The sequence below is a fragment of the Dendropsophus ebraccatus genome, chromosome 2, assembly GCF_027789765.1.
Source record: "Dendropsophus ebraccatus isolate aDenEbr1 chromosome 2, aDenEbr1.pat, whole genome shotgun sequence".
Taxonomy (NCBI): Eukaryota; Metazoa; Chordata; class Amphibia; order Anura; family Hylidae; genus Dendropsophus; species Dendropsophus ebraccatus.
Window position 1 is genome coordinate 26,949,005 of NC_091455.1, and position 22,870 is coordinate 26,971,874.

The 22,870-nt window shown below is 44.1% G+C and overlaps 1 protein-coding gene across 1 annotated transcript in view; it reads left to right on the forward strand.

Moving 5' to 3' along the window:
* KCNV1 (potassium voltage-gated channel modifier subfamily V member 1) overlaps positions 1–22,659 on the forward strand; it is a 33,213-nt gene extending 10,554 nt beyond the window's left edge. Inside the window, exon 2 of the mRNA XM_069959853.1 lies at positions 22,151–22,659. Coding sequence (XP_069815954.1) covers positions 22,151–22,659 — 509 coding nt within the window. The remainder of the gene's footprint in view (positions 1–22,150) is intronic.
* The last annotated feature ends 211 nt before the right edge of the window (positions 22,660–22,870 follow it).

The following is a 22,870-nucleotide window of genomic DNA, read 5'->3' on the forward strand; positions in this document are numbered from 1 at the left end:
GCACAGAGGGGTGTAACTATGTAGGAGTACAGAGGGGTGTAACTACTGTATAGGGGTACAAGGGACCTAACTACTGTATGTGTTGGAGCCTAAAATATTTGTCTGGCATATTCTGGAGAGAAGATTCACAGCCAGGAGAAGACTTCAAGGTGGCCCAGGCTGGATGGAGAGAAAAAGAAAAGGTGACAGACTCTGATCGGAGAAGACGCCCCCGGTGAGTCACTGGATGTAACTGCACTCTGTTATAGGGTTGTAGTGTTAGCGGTCATGATGTGGCGGTATTATGTAATGGTATCATTGGTGATATCTTTCTGTTTTGTTTAGTGCAGTTTTTATGTAATATGTAATCACTGTATGGTGGAAATAGTGTTATAAGGTAACTACTGTATGTATTGGGGCTCTTGATACAGTGTGGGGGCAAATTCAGTACATTATACAATGTGCCGAAAGGGAAGGGGGGGGCCCACTCTTGAGGGCTGTGCACTGGGCCCACCAATGTATTAAAACGGCCCTGCATATCATAGTAATAGCTAATCACTTAAGCCTAATGAGAGTATCCTTTCAATTAATAAGATACAGCGGATTAGACTTCTGCCGCCCTCTGGAGCTGAGGTCAATAAAATATTGGACGTCTACACTGGAGCTTACAGCGACCTGTTCCCCTTTTATACCTCAGTGCTGTGTATACATACTTCTATTAATTACTTTTATTAGATGGAAAATTATAAGCGTCTCATGGAGGAACAGATACATGTCAGTAATGCAGTGTTACCAATTATCAGCCCGGGTCATTTAGAGGAAGTATAATGAGATTATTACCGATGTCTATATTCCCTACACAGCCCTATAATAACAGTCTATACAGCTCAGCTATAGGAAATCACACAGTTCTGTACACTCAGCAATGCATGAAGCGTCTGCCATTATAGAGAAGTGTTTGCCGCTCATAATAACTGTGTTTAAGGGCTTGTCTGGGATTACAAACATGATTGTGGATTTAGATTGTGTGCGGTATTAAGATTCAATTTACTGCAAGGGATATATAGATGACAGCACCCTTACCTTTCCCGAAACTTAGTTAAAGTGTACCCGTTGTTTAAAGGGGAAAATGTTTCCTTTCAACTCAACTGGTGCCAGAAAGTGCCAGAGATTTCTCATTTACTTCTATTTAAAATATCCAGTGTTCCAGTACTTATCAGCTGCAGCATGTCCTGCAGGAACTGGTGTATTTTTTCCAGTCTGACACAGTGCTCTCTGCTGCCACCTCTGTCCATGTCAGGAACTGTCCATAGTAGGAGAGATTTTCTATAAGGGATTTGCTACTGCACTGGACAGTTCCTGACATGAACAGAGGTTGCAGCAGAGAGCACTGTGTCAGACTGGAAATCAAACCACCATTTCCTGCAGGGCATACAGTAGATCATAAGTACCAGAAGACTTGACATTTTTAAATAGAAGTAAATTACAAATCTCTGGAACTTTCTGCCCAAGTTGATTTAAAAGAAAAAAAAATGCTGGAGTATCCCTTTGAAACATTGTTTTTAAAAACGTATTTGGCTTTGCTAGATTAACCCTTCGGAGTGGTGATACAGTGATTTTACTGCTCTCACTGCTGTTTGGTTACTGTTGCAATGAAAGTAAAGAAACAGAAGTAGCACATCCTGGATGTGGTTAGACTAGGCAGTGAGTTGCTGCTGCTGAGAGGAGAGGGAAGCCTTGATTTACCTTTTAGAAACAGTAAAAATTATCTGAAGAACAGACACAGTTTGCAGGTAGACAATCTCTCTTTTTCCCATTCTTTCTAGGACAGACTACATGCTAAGCCCTGTCCTCTCTGTGGTTTGTCTAGCTGTGATTGTTACAAGAGAGAATAGAATTATCCTCCATATATCTTTCCCTTCACCAAAAGGAAACACTTTATTTTGCAGTTTTTTTTAACCCCTTACACTGTAATCTACTGATTTACTATAATATATAGAATTTCATATGCTTAATGCAATCAAATAGGAAGGATGGATACGGCAGCTTTGATCTGTATCGTCTTCACAGGGTTATATCCCTATTCTTAGACCTCATCTGCTCCTTCATCTCTTCGAACTGAATGGGGTTGAAAGGCCAATTGTCTCCATAATGTGTTTACATGAGAGCGTCTGCGGCTTAGACATAGATTGAATTTCATCAGTGTCACAAGTGAAGTCATCTCAGCCTGCAGTTCTGCCTGTATATACTTTATGTTATACTATATTCTCAGATAAGAGTAAAATATAATTCAGAATTCCAACCATTTTTGTTACTTTTTTTTTTTTTTTTTTGGTGTGGTGGATTTTAACTGTGATTTATAGGTGACTAGTGTTAGGGTACTATTACATGGCCCAATGGGGGCCCGATAATAACAGTAAACGAGCGCCGCTCTGCTAGATTGGCGCTCGTTTACTGGGCCTATTACACAGCCCAATAATCGTTTAACAAGGGCTGCATGGACATCAATACCGATGTTCTTGCAGCCCTTGCTTAAACTGCATACATTACCTATCCATGGCCCAGGGCTCCTCTTGCGCTTTGCTTCTTCCCGGGTCCTGCGCGCTACAGCTTCAGAGCGGCCTGTTTTAGCTAACAGGCCGCTCAGCCAATCACTGGTAATCCCTGCCAGTGATTGGCTGAGCGGCCTGTCAGCTAAGACGGGCTACTCTGAAGCTGCAGCGCGCAGGACCAGGGGAGAAGTAGAGCGCAGGAGGAGCCCTGGGCCATGGATAGGTAATGTATGCACTTTGCAAATCATCAGCTGACGGCCACGCATCGCTATTACACGTAGCGATGCACGGTCGGTGCCCAACAATTTTAGGTCCAAACCTATATAAACGATCAGCTGATGTTTGTTGTCATCGGCTGATCATTGTGTTTATTATATGGAGCGATAATCATCCAGATAGGGCGGATTCGGCCGATCATCATTCCCCGTAAAGTACCCTTATTGTGGAGCCCTGGCCTTAAAGGGGTACTCCAGTGAAAATTGTTTTATTTCAAAATAAATGGTTTTAGAAAGCTATATAAATTTGTAATTTAACTCTATTTAAAAATCTACAGTCTTCCTGTACTTATCACACTACTGTTCAAAAGTTTGGGGTCACCCAAACAATTTTGTGTTTTTCATGAAAAGTCACACTTCTTCACCACCATACGTGAAATGAATAGAAAATAGAGTCAAGACATTAACAAGGTTAGAAATAATGATTTGTATTTGAAATAACATTGTTTTTACATCAAACTTTGCTTTCGTCAAAGAATCCACCTTTTGCAGCAATTCCAGCATTGCACACCTTTGGCATTCTAGCTATTAATCTGTTGAGGTAAGCTGGAGAAATTGCACCCCACGCTTCTAGAAGCAGCTCCCACAAGTTGGATTGGTTGGATGGGCACTTCTGGCGTACCATACGGTCAAGCTGCTCCCACAACAGCTCAATGGGGTTCAGATCTGGTGACTGCGCTGGCCACTCCATTACCGATAGAATACCAGCTGCTGCTTCTGCTGTAAATAGTTCTTGCACAATTTGGAAGTGTGTTTAGGGTCATTGTCCTGTTGTAGGATGAAATTGGCTTAAAACAAGTGCTGTCCACTGGGTATGGCATGGCGTTGCAAAATTGAGTGATAGCCTTCCCTATTCAGAATCCCTTTTAGGCTGGGTTAACACTACGTATATTTCAGTCAGTATATGTATATTTCAGTCAGTATTGCAACCAAAACCAGGAGTGGATTGAAAACACAGAAAGGCTCTGTTCACACAATGTTGAAATTGAGTGGATGGCCGTCATTTAATGGCAAATATTTGCTGTTATTTTAAAACAACGGCTGTTGTATTGAAATAATGGCCGTTATTTACTGTTATATGGCGGCCATCCACTCAATTTCAACATTGTGTGAACAGATCCTTTCTGTGTTTTCAATCCACTCCTGGTTTTGGTTGCAATATGAGGCCCACAATACTAACTGAAATATACGTAGTGTGAACCCAGACCTACCCTGTACAAACCTCCCACCTTACCAGCACCAAAGCAACCCCAGACCATCACATTACCTCCACCATGCTTATCAGATGGCGTCAGGCATTCTTCCAGCATCTTTTCATTTGTTCTGCGTCTCACAAACGTTCTTCTTTGTGATCCAAACACCTCAAACTTGGATTCATCCGTCCACAACACTTTTTTCGAGTCTTCCTCTGTCCAATGTCTGTGTTCTTTTGCCCATCTTAATCTTTTTCTTTTATTGTCCAGTCTCAGATATGGCTTTTTCTTTGCCACTCTGCCCTGAAGACCAAAATCCCGCAGCCGCCTCTTCACTGTAGATGTTGACACTGGTGTTTTGCGGGTACTATTTAATGAAGATGCCAGTTGGGGACCTGTGAGGCGTCTGTTTCTCAAACTAGAGACTCTAATGTGCTTATCTTCTTGCTTAGTTGTGCAACGCGGCCTCCCACTTCTTTTTCTACTCCGGTTAGAGCCTGTGTGTGGCAGCAGTACTGGAAGATTGAAGATTTTTAAAGAGAAGTAATTTACAAATCTATATAACTTCTTGACACCAGTTGATTTAAAAGTAAAAAAAAAATCGCTGGAGAACCCCTTTAACAGCACATATAAATATACAGTAAGTGCCAACCTACTGCCCGATATTCAGGATGAAATGTCATAGAATCAATGCGTTGATTGTGTGTATTGTGTTGGAGATTTCAATGAGGGATTGACCACGTCTACTTAAAGGGAACCTGTCACCATGAAAGTGCTATCTAATCAATCAACATCGTGTTATAGAGCAGGAAGAGCTGAGACGATTGATATACCTTTGAGGGAAAAGATTCTTGACTGTATCTTAAGATTCTTGGCTATTGATTAAATTGCTTTCTCTTTCTATTGTATGGAGTCTTGTGGTCACTCAATGATATGATCACTCACTGTATTCCTTAAAGGGGTTATCCAGAGAAAATCTTTTTCTTTCAAATCAACTGGTTTCAGAAAGTTTTATAGATTTGTAATTTACTTCTATTTAAAATTTTCAAGTCTTCCTAAACTTATCAGTTGCTGTATGTCCTGCAGGAATTAGTGCTCTCTGCTGACATCTCTGTCAAGTTCCCATAGAAAACTCCTGCTCTGGACAGTTACTGACATGGACAGAGGTGGCAGCAGAGGGCACTGTGTCAGACTGAAAAGAAAACACCATTTCCTGCAGGACATACAGCAGCTGAAAGTATTGGAAGACTTGAGAGTTTTAAATAGAAGTAAACTACAAATCTATATAACTTTCTGAAACCAGTTGAGTTGAATAAAAAAATATTTTCACTGGAATCCCCCTTTAAAGAGTATTTGATCTGTGAGAGATCAGTGTAGTTATATAAGAAGTCCCCAGGGGACTTCTTATTAATGTGTATGTAAAAAAATATATATATTAATAAAAAATCCCCTCCCCTAATAATAGTTTGAATTACCCCCCTTTACCCATTTAATAAATAAAAATAAATAAATAAAAAATAAACATATTTTGTATCGCCGCATGAGTAAACGCCCAAATTTTTTAATTATGACATGGGAACAGGGGCGGGCTGGGTCGGGGGGCAAGGGGGCACGTGCCCCCCGGGGCCGGTGTTCCCCACCAATCAGTGGGCCGCAACCCGTGGCCGACCCTCTGCTATAATTGAGACTGAAAGAATAGCGCGGTGGCTCGGTCTCTTCCGGGCCTCAGTGATCCCCCCAGGAGCCGCAGACGTGCAGCGCGCAGGCACGTCTGCAGGCACCTACATCAGGTCCCCAGCTGTGACGTCACTTCCCTGATGCGCCGCTGAGGACCTGAGAGTGGAGAGAGGAGCCGCCGCGCTGCAGCAGCAGGGAGAAGCTGCTGCAGGCTGAAGATCTGGCCCAAGGAGAAGTGAGATGTTTTTCTTCTTTTTTTTTTTTTTAAACCCCTTCACATCTGGCCACACGGGGGGGGGGGGGGGGGGGCTATTCTATAAAGGAGAATGCACAGGGGGGGCTATTCTATGAGGGGGGATGCACAGGGGGGCTATTCTATGAGGGGGGGATGCACAGGGGGGGCTATTCTATAAGGGGGGATGCACAGGAGGGGCTATTCTATAAGGGGGATGCACAGGGGGGGCTATTCTATAAGGGGGGATGCACAGGGGGGGCTATTCTATATGGGGGGATGCACAGGGGTGCTATTCTATGAGGGGGGATGCACAGGGGGGGCTATTCTATAAGGTAGATGCACAGGGGGGCTATTCTATATGGGGGGATGCACAGGGGGGCTATTCTATGAGGGGGGATGCACAGGGGGTCTATTCTATGAGGGGTGGATGCACAGGGGGGCTATTCTATGAGGGGGGATGCACAGGGGGGCTATTCTATGAGGGGGGATGCACAGGGGGGCTCTTCTATTAGGGGGGATGCACAGGGGCTATTCTATTAGGGGGGATGTACAGGGGGGCTGTTCTATGAGGGGGGATGCACAGGGGGGCTATTCTATTAGGGGGGATGTACAGGGGGGCTATTCTATAAGGGGGATGCACAGGGGGGGGCTATTCTATAAGGAAGGATGCACAGGGGGGGCTATTCTATATGGGGGGATGCACAGGGGTGCTATTCTATGAGGGGAGATGCACAGTGGGGCTATTCTATAAGGGGGGATGCACAGGGGGGGCTATTCTATATGGAGGGATGCACAGGGGGGCTATTCTATGAGGGGGGATGCACAGGGGGGCTATTCTATGAGGGGGGATGCACAGGGGGGCTCTTCTATTAGGGGGGATGCACAGGGGCTATTCTATTAGGGGGGATGTACAGGGGGGCTGTTCTATGAGGGGGGATGCACAGGGGGGCTATTCTATTAGGGGGGATGTACAGGGGGGCTATTCTATAAGGGGGATGCACAGGGGGGGGCTATTCTATAAGGAAGGATGCACAGGGGGGGCTATTCTATATGGGGGGATGCACAGGGGTGCTATTCTATGAGGGGAGATGCACAGTGGGGCTATTCTATAAGGGGGGATGCACAGGGGGGGCTATTCTATATGGAGGGATGCACAGGGGGGCTATTCTATGAGGGGGATGCACAGGGGGGCTATTCTATGAGGGGTGGATGCACAGGGGGGCTATTCTATGAGGGGGGATGCACAGGAAGGCTATTCTATTAGGGGGGATGTACAGGGGGGCTATTCTATGAGGGGAGATGCACAGGGGGGCTATTCTATAAGGGGGGATGCACAGAGGGGCTATTCTATAAGGGGGATGCACAGGGGGGGCTAGCCTATAAGGGTGGATGCACAGGGGGGCTATTCTATAAGGGGGGATGCACAGGGGGGGCTATTCTATAAGGGGGATGCACAGGGGTGCTATTCTATGAGGGGAGATGCACAGTGGGGCTGTTCTATAAGGGGGGATGCACAGGGGGGACTATTCTATATGGAGGGATGCACAGGGGGGATATTCTATGAGGGGGATGCACAGGGGGGCTATTCTTTGAGGGGTGGATGCACAGGGGGGCTATTCTATGAGGGGGGATGCACAGGGGGGCTATTCTATTAGGGGGGATGTACAGGGGGGCTATTCTATGAGGGGGGATGCACAGGGGGGCTATTCTATAAGGGGGGATGCACAGAGGGGCTATTCTATAAGGGGGATGCACAGGGGGGGCTAGCCTATAAGGGGGGATGGACAGGGGGGCTATTCTATAAGGGGGGATGCACAGGGGGGGGCTATTCTATAAGGGGGATGCACATGGGGGCTATTCTATGAGGGGGGTGCACAGGGGGGCTATTCTATGAGGGGGTTGTACAGGGGGGCTATTCTGTAAGGGGGGATGCACAGGGGGGGCTATTCTATAAGGGGGATGCACAGGGGGGCTATTCTATAAGGGGAGGATGCACAGGGGGTCTATTCTATTAGGGGGGATGCACAGGGGGCTATTCTATGAGGGAGGATGTACAGGGGGGCTATTCTGTAAGGGGGGATGCACAGGGGGGCTATTCTATAACGGGGATGCACAGGGGGGGCTATTCTATAAGGGGGATGCACAGGGGGGCTATTCTATGAGGGGGGTGCACAGGGGGGCTATTCTATGAGGGGGTTGTACAGGGGGGCTATTCTGTAAGGGGGGGATGCACAGGGGGGGCTATTCTATAAGGGGGATGCACAGGGGGGCTATTCTATAAGGGGAGGATGCACAGGGGGTCTATTCTATTAGGGGGGATGCACAGGGGGCTATTCTATGAGGAAGGATGTACAGGGGGGGCTATTCTGTAAGGGGGGATGCACAAGGGGGCTATTCTATGAGGGGGATGCACAGGGGGGCTATTCTCTGAGGGGGGATGTACAGGGGGCTATTCTATTAGGGGGGATGCACAGGGGGGCTATTCTATGAGGGGGGTACAGGGGGCTATTCTATTAGGGGGATGCACAGGGGGGCTATTCTATGAGGGGGGTACAGGGGGCTATTCTATTAGGGGGGATGTACAGGGGGGCTATTCTATTAGGGGGGATGCACAGGGGGGCTATTCTATAAGGGGGATGCACAGGATGGCTATTCTATAAGAGAGAATGCACAGGGGGGGCTATTCTATAAGGGGGATGCACAGGGGGGCTATTCTATAAGGGGGATGCACAGGGGGGCTATTCTATAAGGGAGAATGAACAGGGGGGCTATTCTATAAGGGGGGATGCACAGGGGGCTATTCTATAAGGGGGGATGCACAGGGGGGGCTATTCTATAAGGGAGAATGAACAGGGGGCTCTTCTATGAGGGGGGATGCACAGGGGGGGCTATTCTATAAGGGGGATGCACAGGGGGGCTATTCTATAAGGGAGAATGCACAGGGGGGCTATTCTATAAGGGGGGATGCACAGGGGGGGCTATTTTATAAGGGGGATGCACAGGGGGGCTATTCTATAAGGGAGAATGCACAGGGGGGGCTATTCTATAAGGGGGGATGCACAGGGGGGGCTATTCTATAAGAAGGATGCACAGGGGGGCTATTCTATAAGGGAGAATGAACAGGGGGGCTATTCTATAAGGGAGAATGAACAGGGGGCTATTCTATGAGGGGGGATGCACAGGGCGGCTATTCTATAAGGGAGAATGCACAGGGGGGCTATTCTATATGGGGGATGCACAGAGAGGCTTTTTTATGTGGAGAGATGTGCACGGGCGGCTATTCTAAATGGAGGGATGTACAGCAGGGGGGCTATTCTATATGGGGGATGTACAGCAGGGGGGCTTTTCTATATGGAGAGATGTGCAGCGGGGGGCTATTCTATATGGGGGGATGTATATATGAGGATGTTGCTGGAGCAAGAAGCCTAAAATGTCTGTCTGGCAGATCCCGTGGAGAGGAGTCATGGCCAGAGAAGCCTTCATGATGGCCGGAGCCAGGTGGAGAAGAAAAGGAAAAGTGGACGTCTCTTCATGCAGAGAAGACGCCTACTGTGAGTCACTGAATGTAACTGCACTATAATCACTTATAAGGTCTTATAACTTATCAGGGGTGTCAAACTCCGTCCCTCCAGGTGTTGCAAAACTACAATTCCCGTCATGCTTTATCTGTCCAGTCATGATGGGATTTGTAGTTTTGTAACAACTGGAGGGACGGAGTTTGACAAGTGTGCTCTATTGTCTGTGTTCGTATACCTGAGATAGATAGGAGATAGATAGATAGATAGATAGATAGGAGATAGATAGGAGATAGATAGATAGATAGATAGATAGATATAGATAGATAGATAGATAGATAGATAGATAGATAGATAGATAGATAGATAGATAGATAGTAGGAAGTGGCTATCTAGCAGCTCATTATGTATCTTCGATTACACATGAGATCACGACCAGCCAACACATTATAATAATAAAACCTTCTATGTGGATGATCCTGGTATTTGTACAGGGGATGTTAGTTAGTAATGGCGGCGGTGGTGAAGAGGTTGTGATATTTGTTTCTTTTATACTGGTTGTTATGAACATACCTGCTGATGCCTCCACTGCTCTCTCAGCACACCAGCTGGAAAGGGGGGAGGCGTCTGGACTGTCTGACAGGCATGCTGTTCAGCCTGTCAGAGTACAGAGACGCCGGTCCAATCAGAGCTGATGCTCCCTCCTTACTCCCTCCCTGCTCTGATTTAAACAGGTGGAGGCTTCCATGCCTCGCCCGTGATCAAGTCTTTTGGCTGGCTCGTGCGTTTATTGTGTGCTCCTTTCTGTGTTTGACCTCTTCATCTATATTGTGGACTTGCCTTTTGGATTCTGATTTGGATTTGACGTGACCTCCTGGTTCTGACTCGGCTTGTTTGGTTTGTTCTTTGTTTCCCTGGACTGCTTTCTCTGTTTGACTTCTGGCTTGGACTTATGGTACTTCTGGATTGTGATTCTGTGTATGACGTGACTTCCTGGTTTGACCTGGCTTGTTGGTTTGGTTTATCTTTCTCCTTTGTCTAGCCTTAACGGTTAGGTCTGCTGGGACTTGTAGTTCTCCTGTTTTTGTTGTTGCCCTTGCTTCCTCCAGACTTGTACTGTTTCATCTCCCCTCCTGCACTTAGCCAGTGTAGGGACCGCCGCCCAGTTGGGGACTGCTGTTTAGGGCAGGTCGTCCAAGCAGGTAGGGATAGGGGTCTGGGTTCAGAATAGGGCTCACTCTTCCCTGCCCCGGACGTGACACTGGTATTATTGGTCTGGGTATACTGGATCTCAGTTATGGTTTGGTGGTATTAGTTAGTATAGGGTGGTAATGGTTGTGGTCACAGTGATAATATGTTCCTTATATACTGGTGTATTTGATTTGGTAAGTAACGATATACAGTATAACGGTATCAGTTCTGTTCTGGGGTCTCATCCACATACTGAGCCCCCACAGAACTCTGTATTCTGATCTCTCACAAAGCCTCCAGTACACAATACACCAAGAATCCTCCAAGTACAACAGCTGCAAACACTACAACTCCCAGCATTTACTGACAGTCTGCAGCCCTCAGGATATGCTGGGAGTTGTAGTACCTCCTCTGATAACAGCTGATGCTGTAGAGATTCAGGGCTGATGGTTGTAACATGATAAGAGAACCAGAAGGGCAATGTAAATGATTACAGCACTGATAACAGGGTCACCAGGTACACAGCATGGTACCTTAACCCGGGTGCATTCACACAGACAGATTTAGCTGACAGATTTTTGAAGCCAAAGCCAGGAATGGAGTTGAAAAGAGGAGAAATCTCAGTTTTTCCTTTATTACCTGTTCTCTGCTTATAGTCTGTTCCTGGCTTTGGCTTCAAACATCTGTCAGATAAATCTCTCTGTGTAAAGGCACCCTAAGGTACTATGCTGTGCACCTGAGCTAGGTTCCCTTGAATCCAATAGATATATATCCTGGGATAGCTCTCATTACATACTATATAGCATGTGAGAGACCACTAGGTTTAAAGAAGTATTCAGGGGCTTGAGACATTTCATCCGGAGGTAAGACAATGACAAGGGCTTTTCGTGGCTGGGAACACTGGCCACAATACTATAATTCTGTGGAGCATGTGGTATCTTCCTTTCCCGCACTTATTTGGGGTAGGTAATACCAGGTAAGGGCCAGATTGGTCCTTGAAGGATGGGCCGCTAGCCTGTCAGTCAAAGGCTAGTGCCGTGTGCTTGCCCCCCAGGCTTAAATCTGCCAGCCAGCCCCTGCATGGGAATAGAGCAATTTTAAGAAATACACACACACACACACACACAAATTGTGATTTATTTTCAGTTGCACCACAAATATAATTTTTTTTCTGGTTTCGTAGCATATTTTATTCAAAAATGATGTCTGTCATTGCAAAGTTCAATTAGTGAAACAAAAAATAAGGGCCCATGTGGGTATCTAGGTGGAAAAAATAGTGTTTTGGCCTTATATACACAAGGAGGAAAAAATGAAAGCACAAATTGAAAATTAGCTCAGACCTTAAGGGGTTAAAGCGGAAATATCATCAGGTTGCCTACTGCGCAGTAGGCACCAAGGAGGAAGGTAAGACTCTTACCTTTATCTTTGGCACAGTTCCTTTGCACTTAGTTGTTCACGCCACGATCCGGTAAGACCGTTTGGAGCACTGCCCTTCCCCCATAGCGCCAACCCACCCCTTCTATAGTTATCAATTTCCCTAGAGGGGCGGGGCAGGGCTCCTAGCGGTCTTACCGGACCAAGTAGTGAACAACTAAGTGCACAGGAACGATGACAAGGGTGAAGGTAAGAGACAGGCCTTCATCCTCAGCATCTCCTGCACAATAGGGATATACTGTACCAATGAAACACAGCAACCACTGAGCTCAAAGAGATCAGTGAAAAAATTCCAATGAAAAGTCTCCACTGATGCCCCCCAAAATTTAAATATGCAAAACAGGAGTCCGTGGAGCCTCGGTTGCGAGTCTCAAAGCATGGGAATAGCCAGATATCCGTAGCCTGTTGCCATGGGGTGCCTCCAAATGGGGAGAGCACTACACCACCCTGATAGGTAGCCCCTTAAGTCCCACTCGGTTGCGAGTATTTGAACATAAATAGGGAAAAAACAAGGTGGCCCCTTTTGTGTCAAAGTCTAACTCAGGGTGCGAGTATTGAGACATGACAAGGGTTTACCAAGGCAGGCATCCATCCACAGACAGCTGTTTCAGGGTATTTGCCCCTCGTCAGTGTGGAGCAGGATTCCGGCTGGTTGGGGCAATGACAAGTTAGACTTAGTTAGACTTTGACACAAAAGGGGCTACCCTGTTGTTTCCCTATTTATGTTCCAATACTCGCAACCGATTGGGACTTGGGCTACCTATCAGGGGGGTTTGGTGCTCTCCTCATCTGGAGGCACCCCGTGGCAACAGGCTAGGGATATCTGGCTATTCCCGTGTTTTGGGACTCGCAACCGAGGCTCCACGGACTCCTGTTTTGCATAGTTACAATAGAGCTATAGATTCCTCTAACCTGCTGATAATTCCCCATTAAATGGGTTTTCTGGGGGAAAAAACATATTGATAAGCTATCCAGAATTCAGAGTACATAGGACGTGGATTAGTTGGTGACCACTTTAGACTTGAAGTGAGCATTAGTTGCTCCTGAACCTCTGAAACACATATACCTAATCCAATAAGTAAGCTATTTATTAGAAGGTGAACTCTCAGTTATATAGTGCACATGATCTGGTATCAGCACCCTCTAAGTATTTATAACCATGGTGTGATCTCACCCTTGGAGGGAATGTGAAGTGTTTTTGTAGGTGCCATCATTTCCTGTCTGTAAGATGTAAATCTGTCTCGTTATACACCACATGGGATGGTTGATTTGAAAATTCAAAAATATCAGAAGCCAGAACGTAAAAAGTTGGATCGTGTTATCTTATACCATACCATTGATCTTACAGCCATGGGCTTCCTTAGGGGTATGCAGTCTGTAGAATCACAGCGCCTACTGTCCTGGTCACTGAAGCTTATGTATTTTTTATACTTAAAGGGGAACTCGAGAAAAAAAGAAACTGCTATCAGAAAGTTATATAGACTTCTATATGAATTCTATTTAAAAAATTCAAGTCTTCCAATACTTATCCGCTGCTGTATGTCCTGCAAGAAGTAGTGTATTCTTTCCAGTCTGGCACAGTGCTCTCTGCTGCCACCTCTGTCCATGTCAGAAAGTGTCCAAAGCAGGGGAGGTTTTTATGGGCATTTGCTTCTACTCGAACAAAGGTGGCAGCAGAGAGCATTGGCTGCGGTCAGGCAGGGGTTAACATTTCTAGCGTATAATGCAACCCCCTGACAATCTTCTTGAAAATCAGGGGGTCGCCTTATACGCCAGAAAATACGGTACATTGATTATTCAGTACTTTTCTTATACAGCTGCTACTTAGTATCAGTGTTAGCTCAGCAACTGATGCAGTAAAGCAAGACTCATTTTATTTCTGCCCTAGCAATGCTGTAGCCATGTTTTATAGGGGGGATTTGCTCAGTCTTCTTTGTGTATACACAGAGGAACCGATTTATCTGTTTATATTAAAGAAAATTGTTATTACTTTACTTGGTGGAGGGTAAAGTCATTTCATAGTGTTAAGTAGGTGTGAATGAGAGAGCCAGGGAAAGCGGGCAGGCCAGAGTGTTTACAGGAAGCGACACAGTGCGACGCCTGAAATGTGTTTATTAACTTATCGAGAAAATGGGATTTACTGTACAAATAAGAATATGCCTGCAATCCATTTACAGTGTGAATGGGAATCCTGGCCATCATGTTGTCATATACGGCTTTTAACTGTGGCTTAAAGGTATAGTTCACTTTGTTTCCCATTGTATCTAAGCGGAGTAGCTATGCAATTATAATCATGTATCCAAATATTTTGTCAGATGTTGAAGACCTTGGGCTTATGAGAATGTCTCCTGAACGTCTGTTATAGTTATAATAAGCAGATCTGGGGTCTTAGGTTGATGATGTGTTTTAATACCTAGCTATTTCCAATGTATGGTATATGACAATCCTCAAATAACTCTTTCTACTCCTTAGTCTCCTTTTCTGTCTTCCCAAACATATACACTTTAAAAAGCTCAAATTCAACCTTAGGTGCATGCTGCCCATACAAGTCTATGTAAGAGGAGGAAGGAGTGGGAGGAGTGGCTAGGAGAGGGGAAAGAGGAGGAAGGAGTGGCTAGGAACAGAGAATAAAGAGAGAGGCTGCACAGAATCATAACTTTACAGCGGGAATTAGAGCTTACCCCACAGCTTACACTGCTCAGTGCTGCTCTATAATATTCTTTATGCTGCTGCTGCTTCTTAGAATCTGCTATAAAAATATAGAGGAGAAGGACACCTTTTTCTGTTTGTGCAGTGTATGGAAAACATCATAGAGGTTGGTCTACACCCACCATCTCAGGAACAACTAAAAATTAGAGATAGATAGAGCCTACAGACAGCAAAGCTTGCCTACAAAGTAATATAACTTTATTTAAACAATGTATTGGCAAAAAGAAAGAAAAAGAATCTTGAGTCTCCAGAATACCTCTACAATGTGGTGGATTTATTAGGACCAGAATCTCAAATGTTGTTCTTAAAGGGGTTATCCAGCGCTACAAAAACATGGCCACTTTCTTTCAGAGACAGCACCGCTCTTGTCTCCAGGTCAGGTGTGGTTTGCAATTAAGCTCCATTCATTTCAATGGAACTGAGTAACAAAACCTGCACCCAAACTAGAGACAAGAGAGGTGCTGTCTCTGGAAGAAAGTGGCCATATTTTTGTAGCGCTGTTAACCCCTATCCCATAAATCCCCATGCACCTTCATTGACATCTACGCCAGCTTGGATCTATTTGCGTTTGTACTCTTGGACCACGCTGTTGATCATGGCACCTAAATCATTCACCTTTTCGACTGGAAAAAAAAAGCACAATTTTTGATAATATATTCAGCAAAATGAGCCTGATTTACTCGTCTTTTACTTGGTCTTTTTTTTTTTTTTTACTACATCCTCGTTCCCTGTATTCGGCCTATAAATATAGTTTTAAGCAGATTCCGTACTCCGAAAGGCGTCTCATTATCTGAATGCCAGTTATCCCTTGTGGGAGTTTGCCGCGTGCTCGAGAAATATGTAACGTTTTCCCACGAGAACCTGGAGACCAGCATCGTGCACACAGTCCTCTCTAGTGTATACAGTCTTAAAGCATGTTCTTCGTAAAACCCGCCAGCAGCAACATTGATAATATGCAAATATTGTAGGAAAATAGATTCATCCTCGAAATAAGAACTTGCTTGTTCATCTGGAATTAGGTCATACCTAGTCCTTCACGTCTGTCCCGACCAAAGCCCCAATATAAAGGAAGTTTTCAGGCAGTGCCAGAAAACTTAAACAGTTTGTGTATATTGCCTTAAAGGAGTACTCCGGCAAAAAATATGTCTTTTAAATTAGCTGGCATCAGAAAGTTATAAAGATTTGTAATATACTTCTATTGAAAAATCTCTAGTCTTTAACTACTTATCAGCTGCTGTGTGTCTTGCAGGAAGTGATGTATTCTTTCCAGTCTGACACAGTGCTCTCTGCTGCCACCTCTGTCCATGTCAGGAACTGTGCAGAGCAGTAGCAAATCCCCATAGAAAACCTCTCCTGCTCTGGACAGTTCCTGACATGGACAGAGGTGGCAGCAGAGAGCACTGTGTCAGATTGGCATATGGAATAGCAGGGATCAGTGTTAGACATCTAATGTAACTATGTGAAAGTCCCCTAGGGGGACTAAAAAGTTTAAAAATAAATAAATGTGTTTGTTTTTTTTTAAATGGCCCAAAGCCAAAGATGCTCGAGTCGATCCGAACCAGAACTTTCGGCATTTGATTAGCGGTGGCTGCTGAACTTGGATAAAGCCCTAAGGCTATGTGGAAATCATGGATATAGTCATTGGCTGTATCCATGTTTTCCAGACAACCTTAGAGCTTTATCCAAGTTCAGCAGCCCCAGGTAATCAAATACCGAACGTTCGGGTTCAGATCAACTCGAACCCGAACCCGGTTCGCTCATCTCTAGTAAAAATCTATCAATAGAAATTAGCACAAACTTCATATTAAAAGAAAGGAAAAATAATGGGGCCCTTTGTGATGAAAAAATACTGACAATAAGGGATAAAAATCGTGAATGAATTGTATTGTAAAACTTGGAATAAATTGTATTGTAAAACTTGTTATTCCTAATGAACTTGTATTCCACGTTTTACAATACAATTCATTCACGATTTTTATCCCTTATTGTCGGCATTTTTTCATCACAAAGGGCCCTTGTATTGTTTTGTCATCGGAAGGTCACAATAATTTTTTTCTTTTATGATCATTTTTCCTTTCTTTTAATCCTCTTAGTAAATCCAGATAGAGAAAATGGCAGGACATTATTTAAGACTCACATATGAGAACGCCAGTCTTGATAAATGTCCCCCATAGTGTTTTGCACCTACACTATACACGATACATGTGTCTGTAAAATAGATACTGTACCATATTATCCTATAGAATCATTGATACCAATTTATTGAATACCTCTCAGATGTCCAGTGATGCATTTAGGACATGATCCGCTAGCTTACTGAGGCAGAGAGGCAGGGAACCCCTTCCTCTCTTCCTTCTCAGCTTTCTCCTAGGCGGTAGTAGTGCAGACACATATTATGCATTAAAATGTGTGTTGGCTAGCTGTCAGCAATACCACCACTATGGAGGATGTTAAGACGGACTGACCTCCCTGGGGATGGAATTGTCTGTAGACAGACAGATAACATACTTTTCCTATCTTTATACAAGAACTCTTCATATATGGTCAATTACATCATCGGAGACTTCCTCCGCCTTCAGTGCCTTAAACTGCATATACCCCATTAGGGCGATTCCACAAGCATCAGAATTTTTTCATGCAGATCTGTGAAAAATTCAAAGAAAGTGCTGAATGCAACTTTCAATTATTATTGTTATTTTTTTTCCCAGTAAAATGAACGTCTGCCATCCATAGCAGCAGCTACAGTAAAAGCTTACTCACTTAAAGGGGTTGGCCACTTTATAGTAAAATTGTTCAGTGTACTCTAATAGTAGGGGCCCTATTACACAAAATGATAATCTGCTGTTTGGCAGATTATCGCACCCGTGTAATAGAGACAACAATGACCCGAAGAAACGATCATCGACTGGTCGTTGTTTAAACTAGCTTAAAAATATGTATCCATGTTTCCCAGGCCTCTTTAGGATGGCATCCGACTTCTTCGCTTTCCCTGCTCCCCCTCCCCCTACCAACAGAGCATAGTCTGGCCCCCAGGGGGTTAAGCTGTCACTTTCCAATTAACTAGGTACCCTCCACTCTGCTGAGCAGAGGGCACCTGGCTAAAGAAGTCCGGTGATTTCTGAAATCTGGCAGCCAGCAGGGGCAGGAGGGAATATGATCAGGAGTAGGAACTTACCTCTTCCTGTGCCTGCGGTGACCAGCAGGGAGCGGTCTCAGGACCCATGCTGAAAGGCTTTTCCCCCCGAGTTGTGATGACGTTGGGGTAAAAATGCCTGTCCCGGCTGATGGATTGGCCAATCAGTGACTGGAGTGGTGTCCCGCCCAAGTAACTTACTGGCTGAGCGGCCAGTCCATAAGCCAGGTATTGACGTGTCAGTGCTTGAGATCTCTAAGGCCCGGCAGGGGTCCCTAGGTTGGACCCGCCACCCACCGCGGGCACGGGCAGAGGTAAGTTCCTACTCCTGCCGGCTGCCAGATTTTGAAAATCGCTGGACTTCTCCTTTAAATACTCAAGTTTCCCATTGTTTGTAATGGGGCTTGTTACTGCAGTTGAGCAATCAAACATTGGAAAATACTTAAGTAACATGCACTTGAGTATTTTGGTGCTCGCTCATCTCTACTCTTCGCCTTATAACACCTATTGTTGGAATCTTCCGTGCCAGTAAATTATTTATACCTCAATAAAACACAATCTCAAGATTTAAAAATGATTCCAATAGGATTGTCGTCTTGAAGCTTCTCAGCCCTGGGGTGTTTTCTCTTACTAATGGGTACAAAAGTGCTAAGAATAGAGTATCTGGCTCCTGTTCAGTGAAGCAAGCAGTGATCTAGTCAGCCATTTCTTGGCACCAATGAGTTGAGTTATAAGGAATAATACGCTTAGGATTGTTGATGCTTAGTTTAGTTGGTGCTGCCATGTTAGATTCAGTGGAGAGGGTCAGCATTTGCTAAGGCCTCCAGGCTACATCCCATACCATTAATAGACATATTACAATAGTATCTGGCTTCCAGGCACATTTATTTTAGTCTTCTATAGCATTTTGAATGCCATAGCTATAAATACAATAAATATCTTTGTAAAACAATGTTTGTTGTAAAAAAAAAGAAAATGTTGTTTGTTGTTTCTTTCAATTGACTGAGGCATCTAGGGGGTTAAACTGCAGGTATTGGAGTTACATTAGTTCCCATTCCAGCCATTGAAGGATATTGGCAGCTGTAGACAGCAGCTCCATATGATCATATTTTGTCATCTAAACAGTCCAGAAAAAGGGCTCAACACTTCATTGTGTACAAGTGAGAACAAAAGATTTTTTTTTTACCCTAAAAACCCGTTTTTGGTCATTTTGCAGACGCGACCAGACTAAAGAGTATACTGTTTGTATCTAGGATCGACTAGATATCCACAGTATTCTATGCCTCCCTGTGGGTAGGTTACCGATCTGTTTAGTGAGAAAACCCTTAAAGGGGTTGTCCCATTAGCATTGTCTTCGTTTCACATGCATTTAAAGAGGATTGTCGGAAAGTATGTGCACTGCCACATGATTACAATGGGGGCACAGTTAAAAGAAGAAACTAGGAAGTGATCAGGTCCAGGGGAAATAAAAACTGTACAAGGATGTATGTTATTTTACTAATAAACATATATTGTGCTTTTATTAAAATTACCTGACTACAAGGAGAGCAGTTTGTAGTCAGGTTCCATTAGTTATGCACAAGATTCTGTATTTTCCTGTGTATAGGTTTATATGTTATTTTTTGTGGGAAACCCTTTTATTTACTGCTGAAAATAGTTTCTTGTGATAGAACCTGACTACAAAAAAGACCAGTAAATTATATGTTTTAGCAAATACTCCCAGAGGGTAAAACAAGACCAAGGTGACGGTATATTACAAAGCGATAAATTGTAATATTTGTCCATATGTAAAGATGATCTGGCCCTTTAATCTTAATATACAGTAAGTTACATATTATTCACACACATTTTTTTTTAAAGCCTAACCAATATCCACTAGATATTACTTAAAATAAATGCGTTCTGAAATTCAAGCAAATTCATATTACATTTCTCATGGCCCAGAACATGAATAATTAAAGCATATTCATTTCTGTGTCACAAGAAGATGCCTAAATATATGAAAAAATAATTATTATTAAATACGTTTGTTCGTCCTTTAACCTTGGCTGTTATTGCTGCGCCAATGCCACAGGCGTTCAGTTATTAAGATTCTCAGCCGCTTCCCAGAGGAGCAGGTCTGTGGCGGAACACAGTCAAAAGGAAATACATATGTATCAATAGTCACCAGAGCATGAAAGAAAATGCAAAGTTCTTGACGTAAGGAGTTCTGTGGATTATGCCTGATTCTAGTCCGTCAAAGCAGAAATACAGAATTTCCGCTGTCTGATATTATCCTTAATGCTAGAGATTTTACATATGATTCTGAATTGTGGATGAGCGTTAAGAAAGAAATCACATTACTGTTATCCTTGTGACTTGATGGAACTGACAAACACTAAAGCCATGGTTAGGGCCAAACAACTTTAAGAAAAAGTACTAAACAGCTGCTCACCGTGTAGCTATCAGGGAATACAGTATAGGTTGCCCTGAAGGGAGTTCTTTAATGAAAGTAGGTCAAATGGAGACTAGTTCTCCTTAAGGAGTGTCCGTCATAAAGACACATGGAGACTTAAAGGCCATTCTTGCTCCACTGGGAATTCTGGGAAGAAAGGATATGCAAAATAGCTCTTTCACCACTTAGGAGAAGTGGTGTTCCTTTAAGTCAGCATTTTACTTTATCTTGAAATCTTAGAACATTGACTAGGGATATATGCCAAGCCAACAGTCTTTAAAAAAAAAAAAAGAACTTCCCATCTGCAGACAGCTGTTTTAAGGTTGTTGCCCCTCTTCATTTCAGAGCAGGGTGTTGCATGGCTAGTGAGAGGTCTATCGAGATGGGTCAAAGGCATACTAGTTCTCCCTAAGGAGTGCCCGTCATAAGGATGTGTGATAACTTAAAGAGGTATTCCAGGAAAAAAATAACTTTTTCCCTGGAATACCACCCCCCCTTCTCCCTGCCTTGCCGTGCCTACCCATTAGGCAAGCAGGGACAGTGCCAGACTGTTTCACAGGTCCTATGTGGTATTGTATTTCAGCCCCAATCACTTTAAGGTTTGGGCAACATGGAAACTTAGGTTCTATAACATGAAGATCTCAATGGTGTATTGCAATATTGCATCTAATCATTGTAAGCGCCAAACGTGAAAGGTACGTTGGGGAGACGCTGACATGGGTGAGTGGTGATTTGATTACGGGCTTACAGGGTTTATGGTTCTTTTGGGTGGAAGCTAGGTGTATAGTCCCCATTGTGGGAATCTTGTACTTGGTTTTATCCCATCCCCCTGTGTGTAACCCTTGTTTATACTGCACTGAGCACTTTCGGAGCAGTTGCCTGTTTGAGCCTATGCTACCCATCTCACTGTGTCAGTTTATCTGGATTGCCATAAAACATCATGTAATGTAGTTTTTTAATATTTTTGATTGTGAGTTGTGTTATTGATAAATAAAGATTTCTTGTTATTATATTTGGTCCTTTTTTGTATATAAGGTGTTATTATGGACTAAAGTTTGATTAAATGGACATTTAGCTAGTATTATACTGAGAAAAGGTGGTGCATGTCCAGTGGAATTCAAGTGTATAATTGTAACTATACTTCAACCTGCTTGCTATTTCTCTGCCATTTGGCTATTAGACTAATTATTATATTCAAATTATATCAAAGTCACTTGACAGCAAGTCATTGACAAAGTGCACAAATGTTTTGATACTAGCCATGACCTAGCCATGATTTACCCATGTCATTTGTAGCCTGGGCCATATTTAATGTGAATGTACTACTAGGTTCATTGCTTTCAGTTCTTTACATGAAGAGACCGTTGTAGGGATGCACCCACCTGGTTCCTGGGCACAGCGCCTGTCTATACCCAAGCCTCGACCCGGCATGAAGCACTGGGGGTAGGCACGCCACCCCCCCCCACCCCCCAGTGTGACAAAACCCCCTCCCCTCTTTGACACGCTTCCATTAGAATCAATGAAGCCGGGTCACAGAGGGGAGGGGAGATCGTCACACTGGGGGCCGACAGAACTGCCCCCAATGCTCCAGGGCCATCCGTTGCTCAGGAATAAACTGGTGCTGTGTACAGGAACCAGGCAGCGGTTTAAAAAAAGGACCACGGCACCAGCATCCCCGCACCGGCAATGGATTGTTCATGTAAAGAACCCAAAGCCATGTACCAAGTGGTACATTCACTTTAAGCTTAAATGCAGTACCAGGCACAGCCTATTTTTTATTTTTACACAATAAACTGAATGATTTTTCTGTCTTCACATACCAGGTTTAAAGTCGTTAGGATTGACCATCGCTCAATGCTATGAAGAAGTCGGCCTTCTGCTTCTCTTCCTGTCTGTAGGCATTTCCATATTCTCTGCCCTGGAATACGCTGTGGAGTATAACGTCCCTGACACGACTTTCACAAGTGTCCCCAGCGCCTGGTGGTGGGCCACAACCTCCATGACAACCGTAGGTTACGGAGACATCAGACCGGACACCACCTTTGGCAAAATTGTCGCCTTTTTGTGCATTTTATCCGGGATCTTAGTTTTGGCCTTGCCGATCGCTATTATCAATGACCGATTTGCCGCTTGTTACTTTACACTAAAAATGAAGGAGGCGGCTCTGAGGCAAAGAGAGGCCTTAAAGAAACTGATGAAAAACATCAGCACCGAATCGGACATCAATGTAAATCTGAGGGACATTTATGCTAAAAGCGTCATGGAAATGTTACGGCTGAAAACCAGAGAACGAGCGAGCACCAGAAGCAGCGGAGGAGACGACTTCTGGTGAATCTGGATTGTACCCGGTTTAGATTTGACTTTTTTTTTTATTGAACTATTCATTTAGTTTGACTTGGATCTAGCTCTTTGCATTCGGGTGTAGCAGGCAATTGTCGTTTTACTTTGTGGGGTTTTATCATGTTGCACTTTGTACATATAGGTAATGCTAATTTAAAGGGGCCCTACCCGATAAATGACTTTACTGCACAATAAATCCAGCT